This window comes from Piliocolobus tephrosceles, chromosome 3, assembly GCF_002776525.5.
Source record: "Piliocolobus tephrosceles isolate RC106 chromosome 3, ASM277652v3, whole genome shotgun sequence".
Lineage (NCBI taxonomy): Eukaryota > Metazoa > Chordata > Mammalia > Primates > Cercopithecidae > Piliocolobus > Piliocolobus tephrosceles.
In genome coordinates this window covers 144540509-144568449 of record NC_045436.1, presented here as the reverse complement: position 1 = coordinate 144568449, position 27941 = coordinate 144540509, and the positions used below count along the sequence as shown (strand labels likewise).

Below are 27941 nucleotides of genomic sequence, written 5' to 3'. Positions count from 1 at the left end.
TATTGAGTTCTGCTAGCAACTTAACTGATAGAGTAAACATTAACTTATGCTGTTAAAATTAGACTAGAAGCCCCCCAAATTAGACATAGGGGTGGCATTGCTTTTCAGGGACAGTTAATAATTCTGTTCTTATTTCTCTTTTGCCATTTTTCATGATGAGCATTTTCTAAATTCCCTTCATAAAAAAGATTTCACATTGATTACATATCCCCCAAAGTATCTTGTTTTAAGAGAAGCAAAATTACATGATCTGAAAGAAACCATGCGATTTCAAAAGTTTATGCATGATCACATGGAGAAGGGTGGCCTTCAAGACTTTCTTCCTAGAAACGAGCCGGATCCTGGTCGCCTAAGGATGCAGGCCTAAACTCAGAAAAGCCTGGGAGTCATTTCCTTTTGTGTATTTCTTCCTTGGAGAAATTGTCTAGTTCAGAGTAATTTCTAGTTTAGTGAACCCTAATGTTTCTGAATAGGTAGTAGTATTTATGGACCCTGTCTATAGTACTTTAGGCTCTTAAATCAACTGTGGCAGAGGGTATTGCATTACTTTCTGTGTGGGAAAATCTCTGTATATATCTCTCAGACTATGAGCTAAGTTGTTAGCTGTACTACATAGGACTGTGGCATATTACTAAAACACTCATCATACTCACATGCAACTTAGGACACCACAAGTTTTCCATTCAGAGTGTGTTATCCCAAGAATCATTTTAAAAGAATCACTTCTCCAGTAAACCTACTCCTCATTTTACTTCTTTCTGCATGATTCCAAGCAAAGCATTTCTTGACTGTGTTACAGCCAGTATACTCCTGTTAAAATAAAATTTAAAAAAGGAATTAATTGGTCATGGCAAAATATGGTGACCAACTTAAAACAGGAGGCTGCACTTCAGGGCCTCCCAGAGATTGATACCAGCTCGGACTTCATTTTCTGTTTCTAATTCACTTGCCTGATTCTGTGGGGCTGTCAAAAGATTAGTGTTCTTTTTAAATAGTGTCTTTCTTCCAAAAACTGCATTCCCAACAGATATACTCTCTACAGAGGAGTAGCTTCACCCACCAGTAAAATGTCACAATTCCTTTAGGGTGAGCTAGAACTGTTCAAAGGGCACAACAGCGGCAGTAGGCAGGAGCATGAATTCAGGAATGGAGGGAGAACAACAGAGAAGGGCGGCTGAGACCTGCTGGGGGAAGGTCTCGTGCGGAACATCAGCGTCTGGGCCCGGGATAGGCACTATGGATGATGTCATGTTATCTCTTCAGTTTCCTTCTACCTCATCTTTCTCATTTGAAACTCTTGGGACTGCCACTTTCCTGCTTTAGAACTAGGTCCTAAATTAAGTTGGGAATTTCAAAAAATGTTTTGTCTGTACCTCCTCATGCCAGATAATTCCCAGTCATCTTCAGTCGAATCACCTTTATGGAAATAAGATTGTGATAGCAATTACCTTGCAGATGGGCACCTGTTAACTGGTAAATATGAATTAAGGACCTACTGTATTACCTGTTTTTTGAAATAGAAGAATAAACTTCTAAACTTGCTAGGAAAAAAATGCTCATAAAGCCACTAGAAAAGTATACAGAACAACGTAGAATTAAATCCAGAGGGACTCTGACTTAGGATGGTTCAACTTACAATTTTTCAACCCTATGATGGTGCAAAGGCAATATACGTTAAATAGCAACTGTACTTCAAATTTTGAATTTTGATCTTTTCTGGGCTAGTAATATGCAGTAAGACACTCTCATGATGCTGGGCGTGGTTGTGAGTGGGCCCCAGCTCCCAGTCAGCCACGAGATCACGAGGGTAAACAACCGATACTCTGTAGTGCGCTGGATCTCCAGATGATTTTGCCCAACCGTGAATGTAAGAGTTCTGAGCATGTTTAAGGTAGGCTAGGCTAAACTATGATGTTTGGTAAGTTAGGTATGTTCAGTACATCTTTGACTTAACGATATTTTCAATTTACAACAGTTTATTGGAATGTAACCTTATCATAAGTCATGGAACATCTGCACTAGATGGTGGAGTAAGAAAACCAGAGGAATAGAAGATTGCAAAGAACAGGCAAGATCCTTGTAGGCTGGGTTTAGTCTGGGAAGGTTTTGTGTGGATGTGGATTTTGAAACTTGACAGTAAGTGTGGGATTTGTGTTGAAGTGGAGGAGGGGCTATTCTGCACACCAGGAAGAGCAGGATCAAAGGCATGGACAGTGGTGAGGAGCCCACCAGAGGACCCCAAGAAGGATAAGAGGTGATGAGTGTGCTGTATATTCCAGGCAGAGGGATCAGGTCCTCCTGTGGCCACCCCGTCCCCTCGCCCCTAATTATTCCTGAGATATTTCGGGGGTTTTGTTCATTTCAGCGTCTCTGTTAAAGGACCAGTGGAAACCTCTCACTTTTTTTTTTTCATTTAAAAACACTGGCTTCTGTAAGAAAATCGTGTTATAGCACACAAGCAGACTCCTAGAAATAAAGGACTGTAAAATAGTTTAGAAGGTCTTCTAATCTGAGGGCTAATATATCCTGTGTTTAGTGGCCTACAGAAAGATATTTTTATGTATGTCTCCCCCAAAGCTATTCCAGTGTTGTCTTGATTCCCTGTCAGTCACATTTGTATCTGAAGCTCTTCTTTCCTCAGTGGCACCAAAATGACCCTTTTCAAAAATACCTAAAATACTTCACACACTAGATCAAAGGTCAGACTCCACCTGAACAAGTCAAACTGTCTGAGCCTTAATTTATATTTAAAAAGAAGTATAATATAATAGCATAGACATCAGATGGTCATTGTGAGAATTCATGTCTGTAGAGCACTTAGCACACTGTCAGGGTGACTCAGAGACCACAGGTGCCACTCAGCTATCTTTAATATTGTCATACAACAAGTGGGAGTAAGGAAGTTGTAATATTTAATATATTTTGCAGAAGCCCATAAAGGCAATCAGTATGAAGTTTTTTGGATTAAAGTAAGATGGTCAAAATTACCATCTTGAACAGCTGTGAATTTCATACAAATGAGATTAATTCCTTGTAATCTTCTAACTCAACTTGTTGTTCCAATTGTAATTCTCTAAAAAACATACAGATGTGGGCAGCTTTTTCTAGAAGACAGTTGTCCTTGCAGACTCTTACGTGATTTTTCCTGCAGCTCTTTTTTTTTTTTTTTTTTTTGTCTTTTCCCCACCTTTTGTAGAGAATGGGGTCTCACTATATTGCCCAAGCAGGTCTCAAGCAATTCTCTGGGGCTCAAGCGATTCTCTTACCTCTTCCTCCCTAAGTGCTGGGATTACAGGCATGAGCCACCATGCCCGGCACTTCCTGCAGCTCTTTTTGCCTTTCCTATTGTTCCCTCCTTTCCAGTTCTGGCCCCCTCCTGCCACCTAAACCCCTAAGACTCCCACCCATCTATGCCTGTGTCACTCCCTTCCATGCCTGTTCATCGGATCTCTCTCATCAGCTCATCTCAAATGACGCAGCCCTTGTTCTCCCTCCTAGTCAGCACCATCCCACCAGGTTCGTGGCAATTTTCCCTCATTGACCAAGGGCCAAACTCACCTATTGGGTATCTAAACTACTTCATCTGCTTTTCTCAAACTAAGTCACAAGGTAGGTCTGTTTTTCCCATTTTGAAAAAGCTCTAGGTCTTCCTCTTGAAAATTCAGTACTTATGTTTTCTGTTCCAGGAAAACAGACAATCGGATCTTTCTTGAAACATTGCATTTTGCAGTGAGAGCAGGGTGAAGGCATTTGAGTAGGTGCTGTTTTTCTTACAGCTGAGACCAACTGCAAATTCCTTTTAGATGGCAAATGTCAATAAACATTTCTTTAGAAACTGGTTTTCTCCATCTAGAAGTAGTTGTAAGATTGCTAGATTTAATGATTTTTAAGTCATTAAAGAGATTTAGATACAGATGCATTTACAGATTTCAAGAAAGCATACATCAGAGAAAATAAAAAATTAACCTGGCCGACTTATCCAGTTACCTGGATCAAAACCTCATTTTTTTTTAAATTTGAAAAGTTTAGTACAAAAAAAAAAAAAAAAAAAAAAAAAAGGTGTAAGACATGGAGAACCTGATTCTCCATATAGATTCTCTGTCTTCCAGTGGCAGTAGATATTTGGAGGTATAAAAGTGAAAAGAGAAATCCATGCACAGCATATGTGGCACCTGGGTCTGGCACCGCAGTGCCAGAGCATAAATAGACTGACTTTCCAGGCTTGTGTCCAGATAAGCTATTCAAGACAAGAGCCAGGAAATCACTCAGAGTCACAGAACCGTTGCTCAGGAAAGGACATTGGACATCATTTGTTCCAACCCATAGAGGTTAAATGATCAGTCCGAGCTTACCAGCAACTCCATGCTAGAGACAGGCCCAGCAGCCAGGTCCTCAGTCTCAGGAGGGTACTTGCCCTCCTGCTTCACATTTCTAGTACATCTTCCAGTGTCGTTCTCTGGGCCAGTCCACCACCAAGATCCTAGTTAAAATAAGCAGCCAGATGCCAGGTAGGCTTTGGGCTAGACCGTGTCTCTCTCAAGCCAGGAAACTGCCACCTCCCACCTGAGGCCCCAGGGCTGAGTCTGGCACCCGGGCAGTTTGGATCGCGTTCTCGGTTAAGGGGAAGCCAGCTCCTGGCTGAGTCCCATGCAACCTTTCTGTGCTCTCATTCATTCACATCCAGGGATCTGTTTTTATTTACTTGTTTTCATTCTTGAGAAAGTGTTACCAATTAGAGAAGGGAAGGGCTCTCCTCTGTTGAGCTGTAACCAAAGAAAAATACAGGTCAGAAAACACATTTTTCCAGCAAGGCGGGTTTGTTTGAAGCAAACCTCTGAGTGTATCACTGCCAACTTTGAACTCATTTCCTTTGAAGTAATGATGTGAGTACAAAAGTAATAAGCCTTCAGGATGGAGTATCCAGACATAAGTTAATTAACCTGGCTTTGGGGATTTCCCTTGATTACAGATAGCCTATATACATTGCAGAATACAGAAAACTGGAGAAACCATCAACTACCTTTACTCAGCCACTCTGAAATTAATGCAAGATTTTTAGAAAGTGTATATTCTTCTTTTTCTCAGTGTGTATAAAGTATTTTTAAATGAGTTCCTGTTATTCAAATTGCTTGCTTTTTCTCTTACTTTATCTGAATATTTTGCTAGCAGTAGCCAGATTTTGATGACTAGCATACATTTAAACTAAGCCAGAGTATACATTCCATAAATAATGCATAATATTTATTTACTTAACAAGGATTACGCATCTGGCTCCTAATCCCTCAGAACCTGGACTGAACAGAAATCCCTGAGATGAGCTGATGGCCGGGGGCAGTTGGGTCTCCAGGAGCCGTAGGAAGAGGAGAGATTCCAGGAGAGTTCTAATCTTTTGCAGAATAAATGAGTGGGAGGTAGAGGAAAGAAAGGGAATGGAAAAAGCAGTTTGAATCACTTCAGCAATAAACAAGACTCTCAGGTGATAGATTGCCTCTCATGGATCAAAACCTCTAAATACTGGAGGGGGTATGACTCTAAGCCCAGACGGTGGAGCATTGAGATCACCAGCACAGGCAGGGTTCCCACCTCCCCTGCCTTCTGGCAGTATGACCCTCGGTAAGTTGCTTAACCTCCTGGGCCTCAGTTTCTTTACTTGTATAAAGGAAATCATATTGGCACCTACCTCCTAAGCTTGCTCTGAGAATTATGTGAGATGATTCTTATGAAAGGCCCAACAGCACTGACACGTGGCAAGTGAGTAAATATTGATTGCAGTTTCTGCTGTTGCTACTATCAATTTACCATATCAAATGTCAGGATGTAACCTTTAAAGCATCCTTTTAAGGTAAGATAAATTGGGTTATCTGGAGTTTAGTGTTTGAGTGCTGAGCCATACAGAAATGCCTTGAGAAATGTGAGAATTCTTGAAAGTAGAAGTTCTCCGGCACGCATAAGTGGTAAAACATTGCTGGAATGTGGTGCGCTGGTACAATAAGCCTTAGTAAAGTAGTTAATGCTTGAGCACCCCGTCCCCTTTGCATCACATATCAGGTCTATAGGGCTTCATGAATTGTCTTATTTCATGATTCTAAGTGGCACACTTTTCACATTTTAACATCTCTAAATCAGGATCTGTCTTATAATCAATAGTGCAGCATATTTAACAGATGATGTGTTTTCTTTCTTAGTAGTACCTAAAGTAATACAACTTAAAATTGATGGCATTTTAGATTTAATAAAATATGTTCATTTCTTTGTTCATTTTTGGTCTGGTGAGACGTTGGCCCTGTTGTGCAGTTATTTATTTTGTTTATAGTATTTGGAAACACCAGTGTTCTCAAGAGGCTCATTCATCAATATTTAACTGCAAATTTGTTTCCCGGTCTCAGATAGTTTTCTATAATGTAATCCATTTGTGGGGAAGGGAAAGCTAAAACTCAGTATTTCTGCCAGTATTTTCTATATAGACATCATAAAACAAAAATGCCATCATGTATTAATATTTCTACATGTGTGGGAGAGCACTTTAAATTATAAAACCCAACTTATTCTTTTGCAATGCTAAACTGGTTGATCTTCAAATCCTACTACCATGTTGGTGGTTCATATAGTAAACAATATAAACATACACATGTACCATAACCTAAATATAACAAAAGAGACCAGTTAACTGTTTTCACTCATTTAATTCTCTTGCAGGGATTCAAACCAGACTTATTGATATATGAAAATATTACAAAATCCATTAAATAATACCAAGGTGATGCATATTTCCTGCCTAGGGTTTTAAAAGTGCATTTTAACCTAATATTATGTTCTTCCAGAATTGATACATGACTGTCCATCATTAGAAAACGCCCATCTAATTATGAGGATTTCAAAACTACCCCATCCTCCAAAGAAAACTCACATTTTGCCACTAGATGCTGTTGTAAAACCTTTTAGAAACTTGAAAGTTTTGTTGTTTAAAATTTTTTGTTTTTAGAGAATTCAGTGATGGTTTCCACCAATGCATTAACTTTAAATTTCATTGTGAGAGGCAAAATTTGATTTATGGATAAAATATATATACTTATGAGAGATGAATAAATTCATAGTTCTTGAGCACCCATGGGGATATTATATGAATTATTTAGTAATCCCTTTTCTGAAATCAACTTTAACCTTTATCTTAAAACCTTTTAAAATGTATGCAATATTTCATACACACTTTAAAATTTAACTTTAGCTTTTTACAAGAAACTTCTACCAAAAAATGCAGTAGTCATTAACTTGCTCTCTTTAATTGTCAAAATATAATCTAGCTAGTATTTAATTTAACATTTTATTTATTTTTACTAAGCAAATATTGTAATAGCAGGATAATTTTGGACTTTGTTCTAGAGTCAATTGGCTCCCAGTGAAAGACAATGTAAAATTACATTGATTTTGTTTTACAATTACAGAAATAATACATAGTCATTATAGAACATTTTGGAATATATAAAATACATGTAAAGAGAAGGAAAAGTCACCCAAAATTTACGCATATTAAAAATAATTACAATTAACATTTTGATATTTTCTTTTTTCCTATATGTTTATGTATAGGCATGTATATAATCTTATACATGTAAGGATCAAACTATATATACAGTTTACATTTCGTATCATTGGACAGTATTTTCACATATCATTAACTATTATTCAACATCTTTTTTTCATGATTATATTGCCTTTATGGACATGCAGTAATTCATTCAATCATTCCCCAATTATTGGGTATTTAAGTTGTTCCAATTATTTTTACTGTTATAAATTCCATCAAGCATAAAACTGACACAACTGAGGTACTACTGAGAGAGAGGAACACAAGCATTAGAGTAATAACTGGAGGTGCCATGGAGATGAACATGACAGTGATGTGCCAAGTGGATTAGACAGTGAGGTCCAAATCACAGAGACTTCTTAGTGGAGAACAAGGAGGAAAGGCAAACCTGGATTCCCAGCCATAGAAACAGAAAGGAAGTGATGGGTGTGAGCACTAGTATGTTCGAAACTTAGTAGGAGTTGGCAAAGGATGACTATTCACGAGGTATGAGTCAAAGATCACTTCAAAGTTTATGTGATGGGAAGAACTGCTGCTATAAACAGAAATTGTCAAATTTGGAGGAGAAGGCCATTGACCCTAGAGGTGAAACCAAAGCTCTGATGGACTCTCACAGCTGAAGATGAAAATATGAGTTATGCACAGAGAATGTAATGGTGAATCCATGGGAATAATTTATATATTTGAGGGTGGTTCAGCACAGGTAGAGGAAAACAGGGTCCAGTTGAAATCTTTCGGAATGACCCATATTTTGATGAAAAGGAAAAAGAACCAATGAGAGAAGAGTAGGCTGAGAGTGGGGAGGAGAGGGAAAAGGAGAGAATGAATTAGAACTCCAGTAATAGAGATTCACTGGGAGCCCAGGAAGGATGAGAACTTTAGACTAAAATCCACAGTGCTAAGGGCCACAGGTAACTATGCCAAGACAGGCCACAAAAGACAAAAAGACTTCACTGGTGTTATGACCCTAAGCCAGCTTGAAAGGTATTTAGGAACAAGTGGGGGAGAGCCATGATTTTGAACTTTTGGTGGTGAAAGAAAAGAAAATGTGGGATGTACATCCGAGGCAGTCATAGGAGGTTTGGGGAGATAGTGAACCACATGGGTGTCCTGTTCTCCGTAGAATGTCTCCCTCCAGCCAGCCCAGGCTGTCACCATGAACCTGCCTGGGAAGTAGAAGAGGGAATTTATATGAGCAAACCACTTTGTTGGCCTAAAAATTACTGCTTAAAAACTAATTTTTAGAACCTTTAAAGGAATAATTTATTCAAGGGGGAAAAAATCTCTTTTTCAGGCAACCACTGAGAAAACGGAACCAAATAGTCAAGAGGACGAGAATGATGGGGGAAAACCAAGAAAAGGGAATATAGAACTTGCCTCATCAGGTTTGTTTCATAAGAGACTAGTTTTAAGGCAAATCATGATAACTCTTAAGATGTAATGGAAATAGCCAATCATGATAACTCTTAAGATGTAATGGAAATAGCCAAGAATTTTCTTACTGAGCCACAGAAAGGTAGTAATTAGACTCTAGGAGTGATGTGGTTGTGCTGCCACCTAGAGGCTTCCTGGGGAAGTTCTGCCCATATGGTTAATGTTGCTCTGAAAATATGAGCCCATGGCTTTTCTTAAAGCTACCCAGTTTTATTTTGTTTCTTAAATATTTATCTCTATAATCATGAAGAATATTGTGTTATCCTATATAAATTATGCTAAAAATTGAGGGTAAGATTTTGACACACAGTAACAGCAACAGATAAGCGAGAGATCAAAAACATAAAAATAGATGCTGAAATGATAATGCTCACATATAGTTTAAAAAGAATAAAATAGTGCCATGAATCTGGACAGTGAGTATAATATACTGTATTCATTGTTTTAGCAAGGAGACCCCTGTTCCCGAAAGTCTTGTTCCTCAATATTTTTTGCAGCCTTATCAATATGTTTAACACATTTCTTCTTTTGATAAACCATAAAACCTCTCATCCTCTTCCAATACCAAATCATTACTTTTATAAGGCCTTTCTCAAGTGTTTACCACTTGAGAAAAATAATTCGTTAATTACCAAATTATTTTTAAGTGACATTTTAAAATAAATTAAATATCACTTAAAATAATAGCGTATACTGTTTCAAACTAGATTGTGCCTTCACATTTTGATATGCCCCCTTAGGTAGTGACTTTCTCACCCCTTCTAAAGTGAACCTAATTCTTCTTTAAGTATCAGAGAACACTTTATTTTCATTGCAATAATACATATACCCCACAATCCATAACACATTTCAATTAAGAAATTCTCATGTTAAAATGGAGTGTTGAAATACAGAAAAAGGAAGCATCAGGTTGCTGCTCATTCACTGGGATAGAAACTACCTGTAGATGTTCTCTCAACCAGCCCAGCTGTCATAATCATTATATATTTCATGTCAGCTTTCTGTTTCATGTAGTGTAAACCATGACCCTTTTGTCAGATGTAAACCATGACCCTTACTAAAAACTTAAGTTCTTCATAGTGTGGTTATAGGACATGTTTTATATTGCTTGTTGTTCAATACCATGAAAGAGCTTTGGGAATTCCAGCATCTTAGGCTCTTTTATACCTCTCAACACACTGTCGTCCAGCTTATATTGCCAGGACGGGATATGGACTGAATGTCTGTATCATGGCAATGTCATATTCATGGCATTGCAGAGTGAATGGCCCTATAGTTATTTGATTTTCTTTTCCTTCTCTGTTTCTGGATGTAATTCCATTGCAGAACCACAGCATTTTACAACAACTGTGACTCGATGCAGCCCGACTGTGGCCTTTGTGGAATTTCCCTCCAGCCCCCAGCTGAAGAACGATGTGCCAGAAGAAAAAGACCAGAAGAAACCAGAAAATGAAATGAGTGGAAAAGTGGAGTTGGTGCTGTCACAAAAGGTGAAGTGCAGAGTGGAGGAAAGCAGTTAAACCCACAAGTTAACATGGCCCCATATTACAGCTAGCTGTTGCTGTGGCAGTTGTGAATAATGAAGATTTATTTTCTCCCCTCATCTTTTTTTCCTATCTTTAATGTGTAGTTTTTCTTTTTCTTTTTTTTGTGAGATGGAGTTTTGCTTTTGTGGCCCAGGCTGGAGTGCAGTGGCGTGATCTCTGCTCACTGCAACTTCTGCCTCCCTGCAACTTCTGCCTCCTGGGTTCAAGTGTTTCTCCTGCCTCAGGCTCCCGAGTAGCTGGGACTATAGGCATCCACCACCACACCTGGCTAATTTTTATATTTTTAGTAGAGACAGGGTTTCACCATGTTGGCCAGGCTGTTCTTTGTAGAAAGGTGTAATATAAGTTTTAAAGCCTTGCAGTTAGGTTTTAGTTTGCTGTGTGTGTTTGCTTATTTGCTTTTTAACCCATCAGCTTACTGGCTAGTCTCTCTCCAATAATCACCTATTTGTTAGCAATGGTAATTCCGATGCCACTGGATTTGGATAACAAGGAACCTAGAAAATTATTATTCTGATATAACAGGTTTTAAAGTCTTGTTTTTATTAAAGTTTCTTCCTTGTTTAGAGTCTGATCTCATACACATTAGTTTGATTTGTTTTCAGGTACAGAGTCTAAAAATATTCATGAGTTACAGCAGTTGTTCTCAACCTTGATTAATCTTGAGAATTTAAAAAGTACCAAGCTAGCTGGGCGTGGTGGCTCACAACTGTAATCTCAGCATTTTGAGAGGCTGGGGCAGGAGGATCACTTGAGCCCAGGAGTTCAAGAGCAGGCTGGGCAACCCAGAAAGTCTTCATCTCTACAAAAAAAAAGCATTAGCCAGGCGTGGTGGTGAGCGCCTGTAGTTCCAGGTACTCTGTAGGCTTAGGTGGGAGGATCACTTAGCCCAGGAGGTCAAGGCTGCTGTGAGCCGTGATTATACCACTGCACTCTAACCTGGACGACACAGCAAGACCCCATCTCAAAAACAAACAAACAAAACAATCTAAGCCCATTCCGGACCAAACAAATTAGAATCTCTGGAGGCAGAGCCCAAGCATCTGTGTTTTTTAAAGCTCTCAGGTACTTTTATTGGGCCACCAAGACAGAAATCCATGGACTGGCACAACTGAAAGACTATCTGTGGTGGTGTCCCACCTTCCAGAAGGAATCCTCAATTTGGATCTGACCTTAAAGTAACCTTAAATTTGTAGCTCCAGTTTATTCATCATTTACTCAACAAGTGTTGGCTGTGCACCTACTATGTCATGCCTGGCCGTGTGCTAGGTACTGGATAGTCAACAGTGAACGTGATGCAGTCCCTGTCCTAAGGAGCTGAGAATTCTGTATCCTTGGTAGAGCCTCTAAAATGCCTGTTGCCTTGATGCATTTTCAATATTTCAGACACTAGCTATTCTTCATTTTTATAGATAATTAAAGAATGGTCTACAGATCTGGAAAGGGGAACCAAACTGGGGGTGAATTGTTGGGAGGCAGGCAGAAGTTCCCACTTTTGTAGGTTTCGCATTATTTTGGACTAGTAACCATTATTTATTATCCTTCCAAATTTACTTGCTTTTGCCACTTAAATCTAAACTGAAAGGAAAAATCTGTATGATTGCAAGTAAAAAACATTTAACTTGAACAGAATGAATACCCTAAGTAAAAGGTAGTCATTGCCAGCCTCATCTGTGCAACCTCATCTTGGAGTCCATCTGTGGATCACCAGAGTCACACCTGCCCAACTGTGGAAAAAAAAAATTGTTTTCACTTCTTCAGTTTGTTTGTGTGTGTGTTTTTGTGCAGTTTGCCTTTTGGTCATCTAGTAAACATTATTCTCAGAATATTTTTTAAGCATAAAATAAAATACGCAGGATTACAACAAAGCACCCATGCTTACAGGCCGATCTTTTTACATAGCGGTCATTTTGATCATTGCTGATGACCCTTAACTGTTTCATTTACAAGCAGGCATTACTGAAATGTGGTTTTGCCAGCCTCCACTATGAGGAAATGCTCTGAGGCTAATGATTGGTGGGTTGTCAGCTTCGGGAAGACTAGGCCTTATCATTTGCTGTGTAGCACCAACATTCATTTGGACACCTGGTTGACCTCTGTAATGCAGAATGAGGTGATTAGTTTTCTTCAAGATTCTCTTAGAGTTGAATATATTATTCATAAAGAAAAATAAATCCTTCGGAGGATAAATTCTAACATAAATTATTCTGAGGACCAAATTAGGGATCAACGTGTAATGAAACAAGTGCTCTGTGGTCTCACTCGTTTCATTGATCTATCAGGAACAAAGCCACTATCCAAAGAGTGAATCAGAGAAGGTCCTGCGAGCAGCTTAAAAATCATAAACTTATACAGCCACGCTCTTCATTCAGACCTACGCCCAGTGTCAACCGATGCTTATTTTAGATATTTTTGTTTTAGTAAGTTTAGTAATCTGGTCTTTCAGCAATCAGCTGATTAGAAGCAACAAATCAGAAGGGTGCTTCTACTAAAGGTCATTCAGATTAGGGAGAAACAAAATTAAGTAGCAATAACAAGAAAAATCTATTTTACAAAACAAACATAAGAGTTTTTAAAGTCTGTAATTTTGCAACTATTTACAAGTAGTGACAAGTAGTCTAACATGCCTCAAGAGTTCCCTAAGGGCATCAGATACTAAGGCACTGTTCGACAGTGGTTATTGATAATAATGCTTCTTTGTCAACAGGCAAAGTATACTGTCTTTAATGTGCTTTGCATAAATTTGTGGGTGGTTATGTAATGTCTTTAGAATAATGTCTATTGAAAAGTAATATTACTTTAATGTTTAGCACTTATGGAGTAAGGTTTGCTTTAATTATCTTATGTGGAACATCTAATTTCCTGACATTACAAACTCAGTTTTGTGTGGTACTGTGAAGAGAATTTGTGATTGTTCCATAAGAAAATAAGAGAGAGTGATGTATAATTCCAAAGATGGAATATTGTCTTCTGGTTTGGAGAAAAGTGATCATTACATTTTTATGCTCTTGTCTGACTTATCTAAAAAATGGACTTTCTATTAATGTAGAGAAGGATGAAGCGTTTTAGGAAAGAAACAAAAAATTAAATGTTTAAAGTTAAAGTGAAATGTTAAATGTTTGAACTGATTGACTTCTATTATAACCATGGATCCTTAAATTTTATGTCCCTGTGTGTTTATTAATGGACAGTTATTGTAATGTTTATGCCTGTTGTCCATTGTCCAGGTGGTAAAGCCAAAATCTCCAGAACCAGAAGCAACGCTGACATTTCCATTTCTGGACAAAATGCCGGAAACCAACCAACTACATTTGCCAAATCTCAATTCTCAAGGTAAAGAGAAGGACACGTTTTATTTTAGGTCTACATGTTCTGCTGAGCCCATCTGTAGTAAACTATTACTTAATTTAAAGGAAGATTATGTCCTTTATGTTGGTATTACTTTAGCCAGCGTATTTGCCAGAGTCTGTGATGGCTGAATTTATAACTTTAGAATGGAAAGCTGGGGCTGGATTCTCCATTTTAGCAGACCAGGAACCCTAGCTGCCAAGGCCATTTGGTCAGCCAGGCACTATAGGCACAATAGTGCCTATACAAGTGTTAGAGCTTTAAAATTTTGGTATTATCAAAATTAGCTGGACGTGGTGGCACATGCCTTTAGTCCCAGCTACTCAGGAGGCTGAGGCAGGAGAATCGCTTGAACCCAGGCGGCGGAGGTTGCAGTGAGCTGAGATCATGCCACTGCACTCCAGCCTGGGCGACAGAGTGAGACTCTGTCTCAAAAAAAAAAAAAAATTATTATCTCTAAAATATAAAGATAGTCATAAAATCAGAAATTAATATGTTTAATAAAAAGTTTAATATTATGTCTATTTCACTGTTAATTCTAGTCATCACCATTTAATTTGACAATAATTTTGAGAAAAAAACATTTTTTTTTTACTCCATAATAATTCCTGGGTTCATGATGATTATTGAGAAATCATTCACCATCATAGGTTAAACAGGTTATAGACAAACATTTTAATCTTTCCAAAAATTATTTGTAGCTATATATATATGTATATATAAGAAACATATGTGTGTATGTGTAACACACATACATAGTACTGAGGATTTAAAAATGTTTAACACGTACATACTGAGGATGTATTTTAATGTGTTTGATATGATGTGGGAAGGGGTTGCTTCTAAAAACATAGGCATTTAGGGCCTTATAAGAAAGTCTTAAAATGGCGCTGACCACTGAAAATTCCCCAAGTACTGTGTAGACCATATTTAGGGTTGTGAATTCACCCCTTTATTCTTTAAGAACCCAATTTGAATCCCTTTATCCTAGGGGGAATCCCAGGTGCCCATGACCACCAGAAAGGGCCCTGAGGGATGTGAACAGTGGAGGATGAGTTCTGAGAATTCACAACCCAGAGGGACTCTTCTTCAAAACAACTAGACCACTGAGTTTTACTGCTGTGAGATCTCTCTCTGGATGTGGAAACGGGCCAGATGCAGTGGCTCACACCTGTAATCCCAACACTTTGGGAGGCCGAGGCAGGAGCACTTGAGGCCAGGAGTTTGAGACCAGCCTGGGCAACACAGCAAGACTTTGTTGCTTATGCTACCAAAAAAAAATTTAAATTTAAGCTTACTTTCTTTCTTTCTGTCTTTCTTTTTCTTTTTCTTTTCTTTTCTTTTTCATTTCTTTTTTTTTCTTTCTTTCTTTCTTTTCTTTCCTCCTCCCCTCCCTCCCCTTCCCTTTCTTGAGGGAGTCTTGCTCTGTCGCCCAGGCTGGAGTGCAGTGGCACGATTTAGGCTCACTGCAAGCTCCGCCTCCCCGGTTCACACCATTCTCCTGCCTCAGCCTCCCAAGTAGCTGGGACTACAGGCGCCTGCCACCACACCCGGCAAATTTTTTGTATTTTTAGTAGAAATGGGGTTTCACCGTGTTAGCCAGGATAGTCTCATCTCCTGACTTCATGATCCGCCTGCCTTAACCTCCCAAAGTGCTGGGATTACAGGTGTGAGCCACTGCGCCCAGCCTAAACATTTTTTTTTTAAAAAAAGCCAGAGTTCAGGAGGCAAGAACTGTAGGGTTTCTTGTTTATCTTCTTTAATAGACTTTCCCCAATGGATTTTGTAGTATTAGCTTATTTTACTTTTCTTTTTAAGGGTGGGCAGCTATTTCAGCCACTGGCAGAATCTGAGTTGGCTTCCGTTATTATTGATGTTTGGCAGATAAGTTAGGCTTTATCTACATAACAGGGAACTCTTGGGAATAATTAACTGGTACATGTACTGATGGTTACTAGGTTCATAATGTGGAAACAAGTTCAATACTGTTTTCAAAGCATTTGTCTTAAATTTGTCAGTCCTACTGTCCTGAAGGGAATTGACAAAAATGAAGTGTCACAACTGGGTCAGCAAATGGCCATATTTGGACCAATTTTAATTCTGCCCTATTTCTAGTACTTTGTAATTGTGTAGATAAGTGGTATAGAGAGGGAATAAATATTTTAAGCCATTTTAAAGTCATGTTTTGTTTTCTTATAAATTTACACATTCCATTACTTATTGTGAGGCTTTTTGATTTTGTAAAATGTGCTGCTGAATTGAGAAACTTTACTTCATTCTTTACCCAAGTTGAATGATTAAAAAATAAAATTTAGTAGAGTACTGAAACATTTCAAAATTTATTCTTTAAGATAGAATTATATTTGGAGTACACCAGTTGTATACTTGTATTAGTTTGTTTTCATGCTGCTGATAAAAACATACCTGAGACTGGGTAATTTATAAAGGAAAGAGGCTTCATTGACACACAATTCCACATGGCTAGAGAGGCCTCGCAGTCATGGTGGAAGATGAAGGAAGAGCAATGGGACGTCTTACATGGCAGCCAGCAAAGAGAGAGCTTGTGCAGGGAAACTCCCCTTTATAAAACCATCAGATCTCGTGAGACTTATTCACTATCACGAGAATAGCACAAGAAAGACCTGCCCTCATGATTCAATTACCTCCCACCAGGTACCTCCCATGACACATGGGAATTTTGGCAGCTACGATTCAAGATTTGGGAGGGGACATAGCCAAACCATATCAATACTTTTACCCAATTCATGGAAACTGTAATTATAGCTGCATGCTCTGGAGACAGAATGCCTGGGTTCAGATTTTCATGTGTGTAGTTCTTAGCTATGTGACTGTACCCATCAGATTTCCCCTAATCTCTAATCAGCACCTGTAAACTAGAAATAATACCAGTAATAACCTCATAGGGATATTAGAAATACCAAATGGGAGAATCCATAAAAAGTGTTTAGCTCAATACCTGCCCAGAATAAGGTATTACTAGATTCATAATGTAATCTAGTAATCGTAGAATAGCAGCAGGAAGAGTAAAAGAATAGAGCAAGACACCAGGCAGGAATAAACTACTCTTGAATCCTTTCTTTAAAATAAGAGTGTTCATGTTGTGGAGATCCGGTTTTCCACTGCAGTTCTCAAACACTGGTGTGTGCCAGGGTCCCTGTAGGGCTTGGAGCCCACTCTCACGGTGTCTCATTGAGTAGGTCTAAACTGGGGCCAGAAGATTTGCATTTCTTACAGGTTCCCAGGTGATGCTCAAGCTGCACATCTCACCACACTCTGAAAACCAGTGGCTTCAAGTATTTATTTAAATTGTGCACCAAAAATACCATTGATTGATATGAAAATAACAGTAATAATTGCTTGAAGTTTATAAAGTTTCCATCTTTCAAGAAGCCAAAGACATCTAATAAATGTAACCTTAAAATACATGATTTGTCTTCAATCGGGATGGGGAAATAGGGGAGGCCTAGGTCTCTGCCCAGCACCCATTTAACAGACTGATCTGAAGTCAAGCATCAAGTCCAGTGGAACTCTAGGGTTAGGATCAGGTATCCTGGAGCCACACCTAGTACTTTCTCATCCAGAAAGCAGTCTCTTCCCCATTTCTATAAAGTCATCCATTCATAGACTGGTCGTACAGGTCACTGAAGATCTGCTGGTCGACCCTAATGATGTTCCACACGTTTTCCTTACACACATACCCATGCATTCAGTCTTTAAATGCCCTGAAAACATTCATAAAATACATTTGAAAGTGACAAATTTTATTTTCTTAACTGCCTCTCATCAGCAGAAAGATATCTCAAACTGATGTTTCAGTGAAATATGTGCACATTAAAAACTGATTTTTGGGGGGGACTTGAAAATGATGAGAACAGCAGAGTTTAAGGATGCAAATCCTTGCCATGAATCACCACAGACAGGCATATACACAACCTTTATTTATATATACGAAAAACTTACGAAGTGTAATGTATATGAAATAGTCATTAAACCACCCATCTTTGCTGCCCTTTATACTTTTCTAGTGTTCTCCGAAAAGCAATACAAATTGTACATTTTTGTTCTTGCATAGTATATCATCCTATCATTTTGAGATTTAACATTTTAACTCTATCACCATTAAGTGTGACCCTATGAAATTTCACCTAACACCAAAGAAGACAAACAATAGCATAAACTGCCCTGGTTCTGTTGATTTTGTCCGTGTCTTCAGGTTTTATCTGTGTATTATTAAGACATTTTGTACTGTAGATTTACTGACTCTCAGTTCTGGTATTGACTATAGCCAAATCCCCTTTCGTATTTGAGAGCATGGTTCTATTCAGTTCTCACCCTAGTTTTCATGGTTTTCTGTTTGTTTTGTTCTGCCATCTGATCTAGAGTCACCTGGCACTGCCAGTGTTCCGCTTAGAGTTCAGAACTCTTGGCGACGATCCCAGTTTTTCTCCCAGTCAGGTAAACTGCATACTGGGTAGCTGTATTTCTTTTGTGCAAAAATCCATGTTGGGTCAATCAATGATGTCTGGCATTTGTCTTCATTTCTGATTTCTGGGGAAAAAAATTATTTCTTACGCACAGTTAGCAAAGAGCTAGTTCTTTGGTATTACTACCAGTTATGCTAAAATTGTGGGTTGGGGGAGAGAATCACACAACTTTTTGTTGATTTCAAGAATTCAGAGAAATAATAATATTTGTCATTTTCTTGATAGTCCCCTGCCTTTTAAAACAAAAAAGATTAAAAGCATTTACCGGAAACTGATCATGGTTCTCTTGTTAACTGTGTCACTGTGTTTGCTTCCTGGGTGACATCAGGCCTCTCTTTGTATGGTACTTCTCCATGCCAGTGAGGGAACTACTTAGTCAAGCCAGAATGCAAGGTGCACTAAGAATCAGTACTAATAGGAACAGGTTTTGCTTCCTGTAGTCTGGTACCTGGTGTTAATTGATGTGATCAATCATTTGATAGCGGTTTTAACTTCCTTTGGTGATGGGTACAACCTGCTACAGGGGCTGTCTGCTTTATTATGATTTTCTGATGTTCTTGGCTTACCAAACACAAACACAAAGACACACACACAAAAAAATTGGTGTAGAGCTGATGTAGGAACTACACTCAACTGATAGGTCAAAAACAAAGACAATTAGAAGATACTCACATTCATATCTTTTTTCTTTCTTTTTTTTTTTCTGCGCAGTGGATTCTCCAAGCAGTGAAAAGTCACCTGTTACAACACCTGTAAGTCACTCATTTTAAGGAATAAGATTATGAGTTAGTGTGATTTTAATTTATAACATTTGATTGGCTTAAAGAGTATTCAGACCGGGTGCAGTGGCTCATGCCTGTAATCCCAACACTTTGGGAGGGTTAGGCGGGCAGATCACGAGGTCAGACCTTCAAGATCAGGCTGATGGACATGGTGAAACACCATCTCTACTAAAAATACAAAAATTAGCCAGGTGTGGTGGTGCACACCTGTAATCCCAGCTACTTGGGAGGCCAAGGCAGGAGAATTGCTTGAACCCAGGAGGCAGAGGTTGCAGTGACCCGAGATCACAACTGGACTCCAGTCTGGGCGACTGAGCGAAACTTCATCTCAAAAAAAAAAAAAAAAAAAAAAGTATTCGACTCTAATTGAGACCCAAACAATTGATTTTTAGAGAATAATTAAAAGTCATAAGTCATATATAACACCATTGGGTAAAGTATAAAAACATGGATTATCATTATATGGAATTGTTACTGTGCTTGGAAATAAGTGATAAGAAAACAAAATCTAAGAGGCAATTAAAATGAATGTAACAGGCTGGGCATAGTGGCTCACACCTGTAATCCCAGCACTTTGGGAGACCAAGGTAGGTGGATCACTTGAGGTCAGGAGTTCAAGACCAACCTGGCCAACATGGTGAAACCCTGTCTCTACTAAAAATACAAAAAATAGTTGGGCATGCTGGCGGGCACCTGTAATCCCAGCTACTCAGGAGGCTGAGGCAGGAGAATTGCTTCAACCCAGGAGGAAGAGTTGCAGTGAGCCAAGATCACACCACAGCAGTGCAGCCTGGGCAACAGAGTGAGACTCCATCTCATAGAATAGAATAGAATAGAATAGAAGGAATTAGTATTAAAACTGACAATTTCTATAGACACATTTTAAAAAATGTACCTCATTTTTTAATATGAGGATAATACTTGAACATAGTATATTGTTGGCAGATAGGACCTGCCTGAACTCTCCAAGAGACCCAAGCTCTCATTTTTGTACCCCTTCTCATAATCAGATTATGTACCCCTTCTCATAATCAGTATTTGACCAATATTAACTACACTGTTGCTTTCCATTTTGTATTTTAATGAAATAAAAAAGCATTCGTTAATTAAAATAAGACACAAGGTGCTGTGGACATTCCTTGCTGCTGCATGGCATCTGAACTGGTGTTTCTAATCTCAGGCCTGTCCTCCTTATTCGTCCTCTGGAATTTCCATTAGATTTGGAGACTTTCTCTGTGGCACAACCAACTGTGGCATTGCCCATGAGCAACCCCAGCTCAGCCACATAATCACTACTGTACCTTTGATTCTGGATCTAGCTGTGTAGCCCTGAAGGTGTTATATAACTTCTCTGAACCTCATCTTCCTTAACTGTACAATAAGGTGACAGTACTTTTCTTTTGAAGTTGTTATGAGCCTTAATTGAAATAATTATTCAGAAGCCCCTAGCACAGTGGCTGATATGTAAATGAATCCTTCCCCTACTCCCAATAGCCAAACCAAGAGGCCCACCATAGTCAATATCAATTCTTATCTATAGGCAAATTGTCTCACTTAGGGAGTCCTAAGTATCTCTGCAGAACAGAGAAGGGATCCATCACTTGTTGCATAACGCACATTACAAAACTAGGGACTATCTGTGGAGGCTCACTCCCAAGCCAATACTGGGAATCCTGAGTTTCCTGGGAAGCTGAGTTCATTGATGATGGATGGGAACCCCAGAACGATCCCAGAGCTGGCATCCATGGCACAGATCTGAAGTTTTCCGTTTTAAATTGCATTTGGAACAAAGATGTCAGTTGTTCATGCCCCCTGGGGAGGGGTGGAGAGGAAGGGCATTCCAAAGAAACACATTCTCCTTTCTTGTTTATGGAAAAATAGAATAAGAAAGACACAAATCACTAGCCTACTTAAGTAAATCCTCTGAAAATTTCGTGTGCTTTTGATAGTAAATGGCTCATCATAGAATAGAAAATAAAAGGAACTTGAAATAAGTAAAGCTTCAAGAGGAGATAAGCATTAGATTATGCTGGCCTCCATAGACTCTGGCTATTTTTGGTCAGACGTGGAGTACCCGAGGCCCTCAGGACTGTGAAAAGAAGGGACTCTGACGGTAGGAGATGCATTACCCAGTGTGAAGGGATTCCATTCATTTATTCAACAAACATTTGTTGAGGGCCTAAAAATATAAGGTCTTGGGATAGATAGGAGGATGAGGGGCCCTTCCTGCCTCCTGAGAAATCCCTAGGCCAGAGGAAGATATGGACTTGTAAACAGGTAAATTGTAGGGCCAAGTGGGTTAAATGCTGTCCATTCTGACTTCCTCTAGCACTTTTTACATCTCTTATGATAGTTATCACACTTTCTGCTGGTCATACGTATATGTTGGTCACTCTTCCACCCCACACGCATTCAGGTATAAGCTCCATGAGGCTGGGCCACTTGGCCAGCTGATGCCCCTGCCCTGGCCCACAGTCAGTGCCCAGGAAATAATCTGCAAAAGAAGGAGCAAGATCATTGTTTCATTCTCTCTTGTTCATCATGCTGGTTTCTTCCCCTTTGTCCTCCTCTTAACATACCCACTGCTTTCCTCTATTGCCTTTTAACACATATTCTGTATTTTCTGTACTCAATCCCCCTGCCGCACACTTCCTCCTCCTCTATGCCTACTCCTTACTTGACATTCCTGAGAGCACCGCCTAGTGAAATTTAGAAATTAAATAATTCCTAATTGTTTCTCTTATTTTCCTACTATTGAACTTTCCTCAGTGGTCTTTCTGTGGCTTTATTCACATAAACATCCCCTTTTCCCTCAAAAGACAAAGAGGGACCATGCCCCTGGAAGAGCTTCTGAATGTTTAAACCACCTCGAAGTTCTAGGACAATGACAAGTGGAACCAACTTCCAGTGCCATTAAATTCCAATAGAATTTCTCATCTGGTGTAACCGCATTTGGATAACATTTATGGTCATCCAAGGGAGTTTGGGAAATTTTAGTTTACAGATGCTCTTCAACTTAAGAATGGGGTTACATCCCAATAAAGACATCGTAAGTTGAAAATACTTAAAGTCAAAACTGCATTTGATACGCCTAACCTACTGAACATTATAGCTCAGCCTAGCCTACCTTAAATGTGCTCAAAACATTTATGTTAGCCTGCAGTTGGGCAAAATCCTCTCACACAAAGCCTATTTTATGATAAAGTGTTGAATATCTCACGAAATATATTGAATACCAACCTAAAAGTGAAAAACAGAATGATTGGGTATTTGAAGTACAGTTTCTACCGACTACATATTGCTTTTGCACCATCATAAACTTGAAAAATTGTTAAGTTAAACTATCCTAAGTTGGGGACCATCTGTATACACAATTAAATGATTTTCCCCCTGCATAACTTACCAGAGCCTGTAATATGCTAATGTGCAGTGTGAAACTCAGGAGTGGCAAGCAGGAAGCAATAAGCTAGTATCCCTAGCTTATTGGCCCACTTGTGTTTGACTATTCTGTGAGCATCGTGGCCGTCGCAATCAATTGCAGGAAGCACGGTAGCAAGAGTACAAAATGAGGCCCATGTTTCATTTGTCCAAATATATTAAAGTTCTAAATATTTATGAAGTTACAAATCAAGCATCACCCATGGCCTGGCATGCATTCTCTGCTTGAAGATATTTCCCTGGGCCAGCCCACCAGCATGCACCTGAATGGTAATGTGAATCTGTTGGGGGCGAGGCAGAGCAGGGGTAGGCTGGCCCAGGTACCCTGGGCACTAACTAGATCTATCAAAGCCTTGGACAGGACTGTCCCTGTTCATCTTCCCAGGCTACCAGGGTACACAGATTCTGCCTGCACCCCTCCCCACACCAACCCTGTTTCCCATCCCCCAACAACTTCCCCACCCTTGCCAAGATTCCCAGGCAGTTGCCTCCCTGTCCTACCCCTTCAGAACAAAGGGAAGGGAGGAGCACAGTTACTGAGGAACCTGGTCTGCCTGGGCACCGACTCTGGGTGACTGGGGCAGCCGACCTTAAACACAGCAACCCCTCTTTTCCTGGTTTCCCGGGGGCTGACTGATTTCCCTCGTCCCTCCCCCGACCTGCACCCTCCCAGTCTCATATTCTGTGGCCTGGACACCTGCATTGGTTCATGGATTTTTCTCTGTTATTCCCCATTATTTACTTGTTTCCCAAACTTGCAAAAACCTTTTATTAATACAAAGAGGAAATAAGTCTTTGAGCTTGAGCATTTGTGTCATGCGGGCCCCAGGGCAAGTGATCTGTTTGCCTGGATCTTAGGTGTTACTGGTGAGCATTGGTGAGTTATCCCTGTAGGGAAAGGTGGTATGGAAAAGCAACTGCAGTGTAAAAGATTAGTTTTATAGTGTGGCAAACACTACTTCTTACAAAATGCATTTCAGCTAAAATAACCGGTCTTGTTTGCTTGGACCCACGATCAATATGCAGAATGAGCACCTTAAGCTCAGAAGCATGAATGCGTTTAAGAGAAATCACTTCTAAGAGAAATGAAGCAAAGCCTTCCAATGCCAGTGGCTAATTACTTTGTGTTTTCATTAGCTCCAAAAAGATTCACAGAATCATACCAGCATCTTGGAAGTAAACCAAAGAGGGACTAAGATTAAAAAATGGTTTCTGCCACCAAAGAGGATGTTTAGATATGTGAAGCCTTCTGCTTCTGTGTGTCAATCTGGGTGCCAGGCCAGAGGCCAATTGTCCTCTCTTGACCTGGCCTGTCCCTTGAGGACATAGCTCCATTCTGATCATGCTTTTATTTTCCTAAGCAGTTTAAGTTCTGGGCATGGGACCCAGAAGAGGAGCGCAGGCGACAGGAAAAATGGCAACAGGAACAGGAACGTTTGCTCCAGGTAGGACTGGGTTTGCTGCTTTTTTAATTTTTTCTTTTTCTTCCTCTTACTTTACTTTCCATTGCATTAAGTAGACTTCTAGTACAGGAAATGTGGAATGGAATCCACATGGATTCCACATTTTGTGTCCATGTAATGGAGTACCCTGTGTCTCATTCTTCCTGCCAAAGACAATAATAAACGTGATGAAAAACCATTCATATTAACACTGAACCAAAAACTCCTCCAAATATGGTTAAGGGCCAGTCTACCCATTCATCACCTCCTTAGTTGCCAATCAATTTCTGGTCCAAGTAGCAGGGGAAATTAATTATCTAAAAGCCCTCTGCTAGCATACACGTGAAATAAAATTTAGCCTTAGTCTAGTTTCTTAAATAGAAATGTTTGCTCTACCTTTGAGGGCCAGGTGTGGTGGCTCACGACTGTAATCCCAGCCCTTTGGGAGGCCGACGTGAGTGCATCACCTGAAGTCAGGAGTTTGAGACCAGCCTGGCAACATGGCGAAACCCCATCTCTACAAAAATACAAAAATTAGCCAGGCGTAGTGGTGCACACCTGTAGTTCCTGCTACTCAGGAGACTGAGACAGGAGAATTGCTTGAACCCAGAAGGCAGAGGTTGCAGTGAACTGAGATCGCGCCACTGCATTCCAGCCTAGACAACAGAGTGAGACTGTCTCGAAAAAAAAAAAGAACCAGCCTGACCAACATGGAGCCCGTCTCTACTAAAAATACAAAATTAGCCAAGCATGGTGGCATATGCCTGTAATCTCAGCTAGGGAGGCTGAAACAGGAGAATCACTTGAACCCGTGAGGCAGAGGTTGCAGTGAGTCGAGATCGCGCCATTGCACTCCAGCCTGGATGACAAGAGCAAAAATCCGTCTCAAAAACACACAAAAAAAGAAAAAGAAATGTGTGCTCTACCTTTGAGTAAAAGCTGCTGATTATCAATTCTAGAAAAATTCTGGTAGTAAGTTCGTTATACTCCTACTTCGTGCCAGTTTTATGGATTAACAGGGCTTCGAAAGGTAATCTAGCAACCTAAAGAACAAACCCATGTTGGTTACCTGGGATGTGCCAGGAACTGTGGTTAGTGCTTGACATTTTTACTTCATTTATCCTCAAACAACACTTCAAAGTATGTCTTATTAGCCCTTGTTTGCAACTGAAGAAAGTAAAGCTCACCGAAGTTAAGTTAATTGCCCAAGGTTACACAGCTAACAGGTGTCAAGACCAGATTCAAATCCAAGTCTGGATGACTTTAAAACTCATGCTCCTTCCACTACATTCCCACTAGTACTGATTTTACAAAAAATAAAAAATAAATAAGGAAAATAATGTTAAATCTCATTAATTTTGGTGACTTTCTGCTGCTTGTAGAAAGCAATGCTTAATGCAAGTTTATTTTACTTTTTTTTCTTTTTTTTTCTCTTTTTTTTTTTTTTTTTTTTGTTCTAATCCTTTTGACTGAATTCCCAGGGGTGAGATGGTGGATGGTGATTTATATAGCAGTAGTAGATGGTAGTGTGGTTTTGGTTCTGCCTAAATTTGGCATTTTGGAACTTGCAGAAGGTTAAGCCTTCAATACCAAACTGTTAGTAGGAACCTGATTCATCAAAGTCTTGGGGTTGCTGGAATTTGAGGTCCATTGTGAGACCTCAGTGCACCCCAACCATCTGCTTGTCTCGGGAGAGTTAGGTCCTCATTCCCTAGCTAAATGATGAACAGCCAAGAGTCAGATTTCCACACAGTGAAGTCAGACAAATGTGCTCCGCACTGTGGTGCTCTATTACACACCAAGGGGTGACTCCTGGTAACAGACGCAGGCACCAGGCCTTTCTATTGCTCCTGTGTTTCTAACTTGTTGCCTGGTATGGCATCGTGGGTTGTGGGCCAAGGTGTTTGTAGGGGAGGGCGTGAGAGAGAGAGAGAGACAGATTCTGTGTGTGTGTGTGTGTGTTTGTGTGTGTGAGAGAGAGAGATACTGCATCTTTCACTCTCTGCATAATCAGTTCATCCTCTTGGTGAGGGGAACACATGATGTAAGCTCCTAGAACCAAGAAGCCTAAGAAGCTTTACTGGTTTTCAGCTTTTATGTAGTTTTAAGTCTCTTTCCTCTATACTAAAAAGCCCCTGAGGTCCCTCTAAAACTTTACAATATTTGGTTTTCATAACACATTTTTACCTGGAGATAAAGAGCATGCCATGGGTTGATCAACAGTGATTTTGTTAGAGTTAATAAGAACACCATGCTCCAGAGAATGCCAAGAAAGTCCTTCTGCTCCTAAGATACCGACAAAACAGGTGATGCCTGCAGGAAATCTCAGCGGCTTCCCCGTGAAGACAGAAGCAGACTTGTTTCAGCCCTGAAGAGAGGATTGACAACAGTCAGCCTAAAATATTTGAGTGTGTGCACCATGCATCAATGGTTTCTTCGTCTGTCATGTCAAGATGCCATTCCCAAGGCATCAGGAGTGTCACTTCTCATTTTATGCATTAATTTTAAGCCCCATTTATTCATTTCTTCTAATCAGCCATCAGGGACTCCAGTCACATTTTGAACCCCATTTTTATTCATAGTATGTTCTTTTTTCCCCCCAGAAATGGTGACTTGTGCTGCATTATTTCTGAAAACAAAAATGGCAGTTCTGAAGAAGTAATCTAATGGGCTGGTTAAAAACCACTCTTAATTCAGGAGTTACTTAAAGCTAGGAAGACTCTATTTTGGTAGAATGGTCACAAGCAAAGAGTGATTCAGCTATTCAGCTAATTATCATCTCATCCACAGCGGACCTTTCTGTATTGTCTGTCTTATAAACCTTCAAGGTTTTTCATCTTTTATCACACTCTCCTCGCAGCAATGCATTTCTGTTAGTGGAATGGCAAAACTCATCTCTAAAGGGCCCGATAAAACCAAACTAATGATTTAGCACACCTGGGACAATACCCAAGTGAAGGAAGATTTTAGAGGTTTTCCACCTTCCTGTCTTTTCTCTTTCTGTAAGCAAAACATGAGCAGTAGAAAATACTGCTGTCCATTGGATTTTTATGTTCCCAAAATGTTTGAGTGCCACAAAACTGTATTCCCTTTTTATTGCATGAATCAATTAGATTCAGAATCTTTACAAGAAGATAATCTTGCAACGTATTGTGCATGGTGGTTTAGGGGGGAAAATTCCCGATGATGTATGCAATCAGTTCAGAACAATCTATGGAAATTCCGTAACAGGAGAGATACCAGAAGGAGCAGGACAAGCTGAAAGAAGAGTGGGAAAAGGCCCAAAAGGAGGTGGAAGAGGAAGAACGCAGATACTATGAGGAGGTAGGAAATTCCCAAGAAGGAATTTGACCTTGTCGTCCCAATTCCTCAGTCTAGCAACACTCTCTGTGTCTGTGGCATGCAGATGCGTGTGGCTGTGTCTGACTCTTTACTGACAGCAGAATCCCATCAACCTCTTTAAAACAGTCATGTCATTTAGGTTCTGAAAGACCAAAATTCCCCGCAAATACAGTTCATGGTAAGGGCGTGTTGAGTCAGTCAAGGGAGACGATACAATTACATCTGTTCTCTAATCAGTGAGTCAGATTCTTGATTGATCTTGGAGAGGTGACATGAAATAATCAGTTCCATTCATTTGTGTGTTTGTTGTTTGGTAATAGTGAATTAATTCTCTGAGGATAATTTTGATATTGAGGCTGAATGAATGCATTTACTATAGACCACTAAAGAGATTTGGAGGAGAAGAGAATTTGGTTTAGGTTCATTTTGTTTTTTAAATGAATAAGCCAGAACACATTAGATAACTTAAAGGGGGCTGCATTTTATGTTATTATCTAAAGTTTGTTCATGATTAATAT

General features: G+C 39.6%; 1 protein-coding gene across 20 annotated transcripts in view; it reads left to right on the top strand.

Annotated features, from left to right (window-relative positions):
- The window catches only part of LIMCH1 (LIM and calponin homology domains 1), a 349030-nt gene that overhangs the window by 301603 nt on the left and 19486 nt on the right, over window positions 1–27941 (top strand). For 12 of the 20 annotated variants that reach the window (XM_023224619.2, XM_023224621.2, XM_023224616.2 and 9 more), the window contains 6 exons: window positions 8880–8970; window positions 10346–10509; window positions 13794–13899; window positions 19131–19171; window positions 24004–24084; window positions 27313–27405. In XM_023224619.2, the coding sequence (XP_023080387.1) occupies window positions 8880–8970; window positions 10346–10509; window positions 13794–13899; window positions 19131–19171; window positions 24004–24084; window positions 27313–27405 (576 nt within the window). Of the gene's footprint in view, window positions 1–8879; window positions 8971–10345; window positions 10510–13793; window positions 13900–18315; window positions 18391–19130; window positions 19172–24000; window positions 24085–27312; window positions 27406–27941 lie in introns of all 20 variants that reach the window. The other 8 variants (XM_023224618.2, XM_023224614.2, XM_023224629.1 and 5 more) reach the window with 4 other exon arrangements.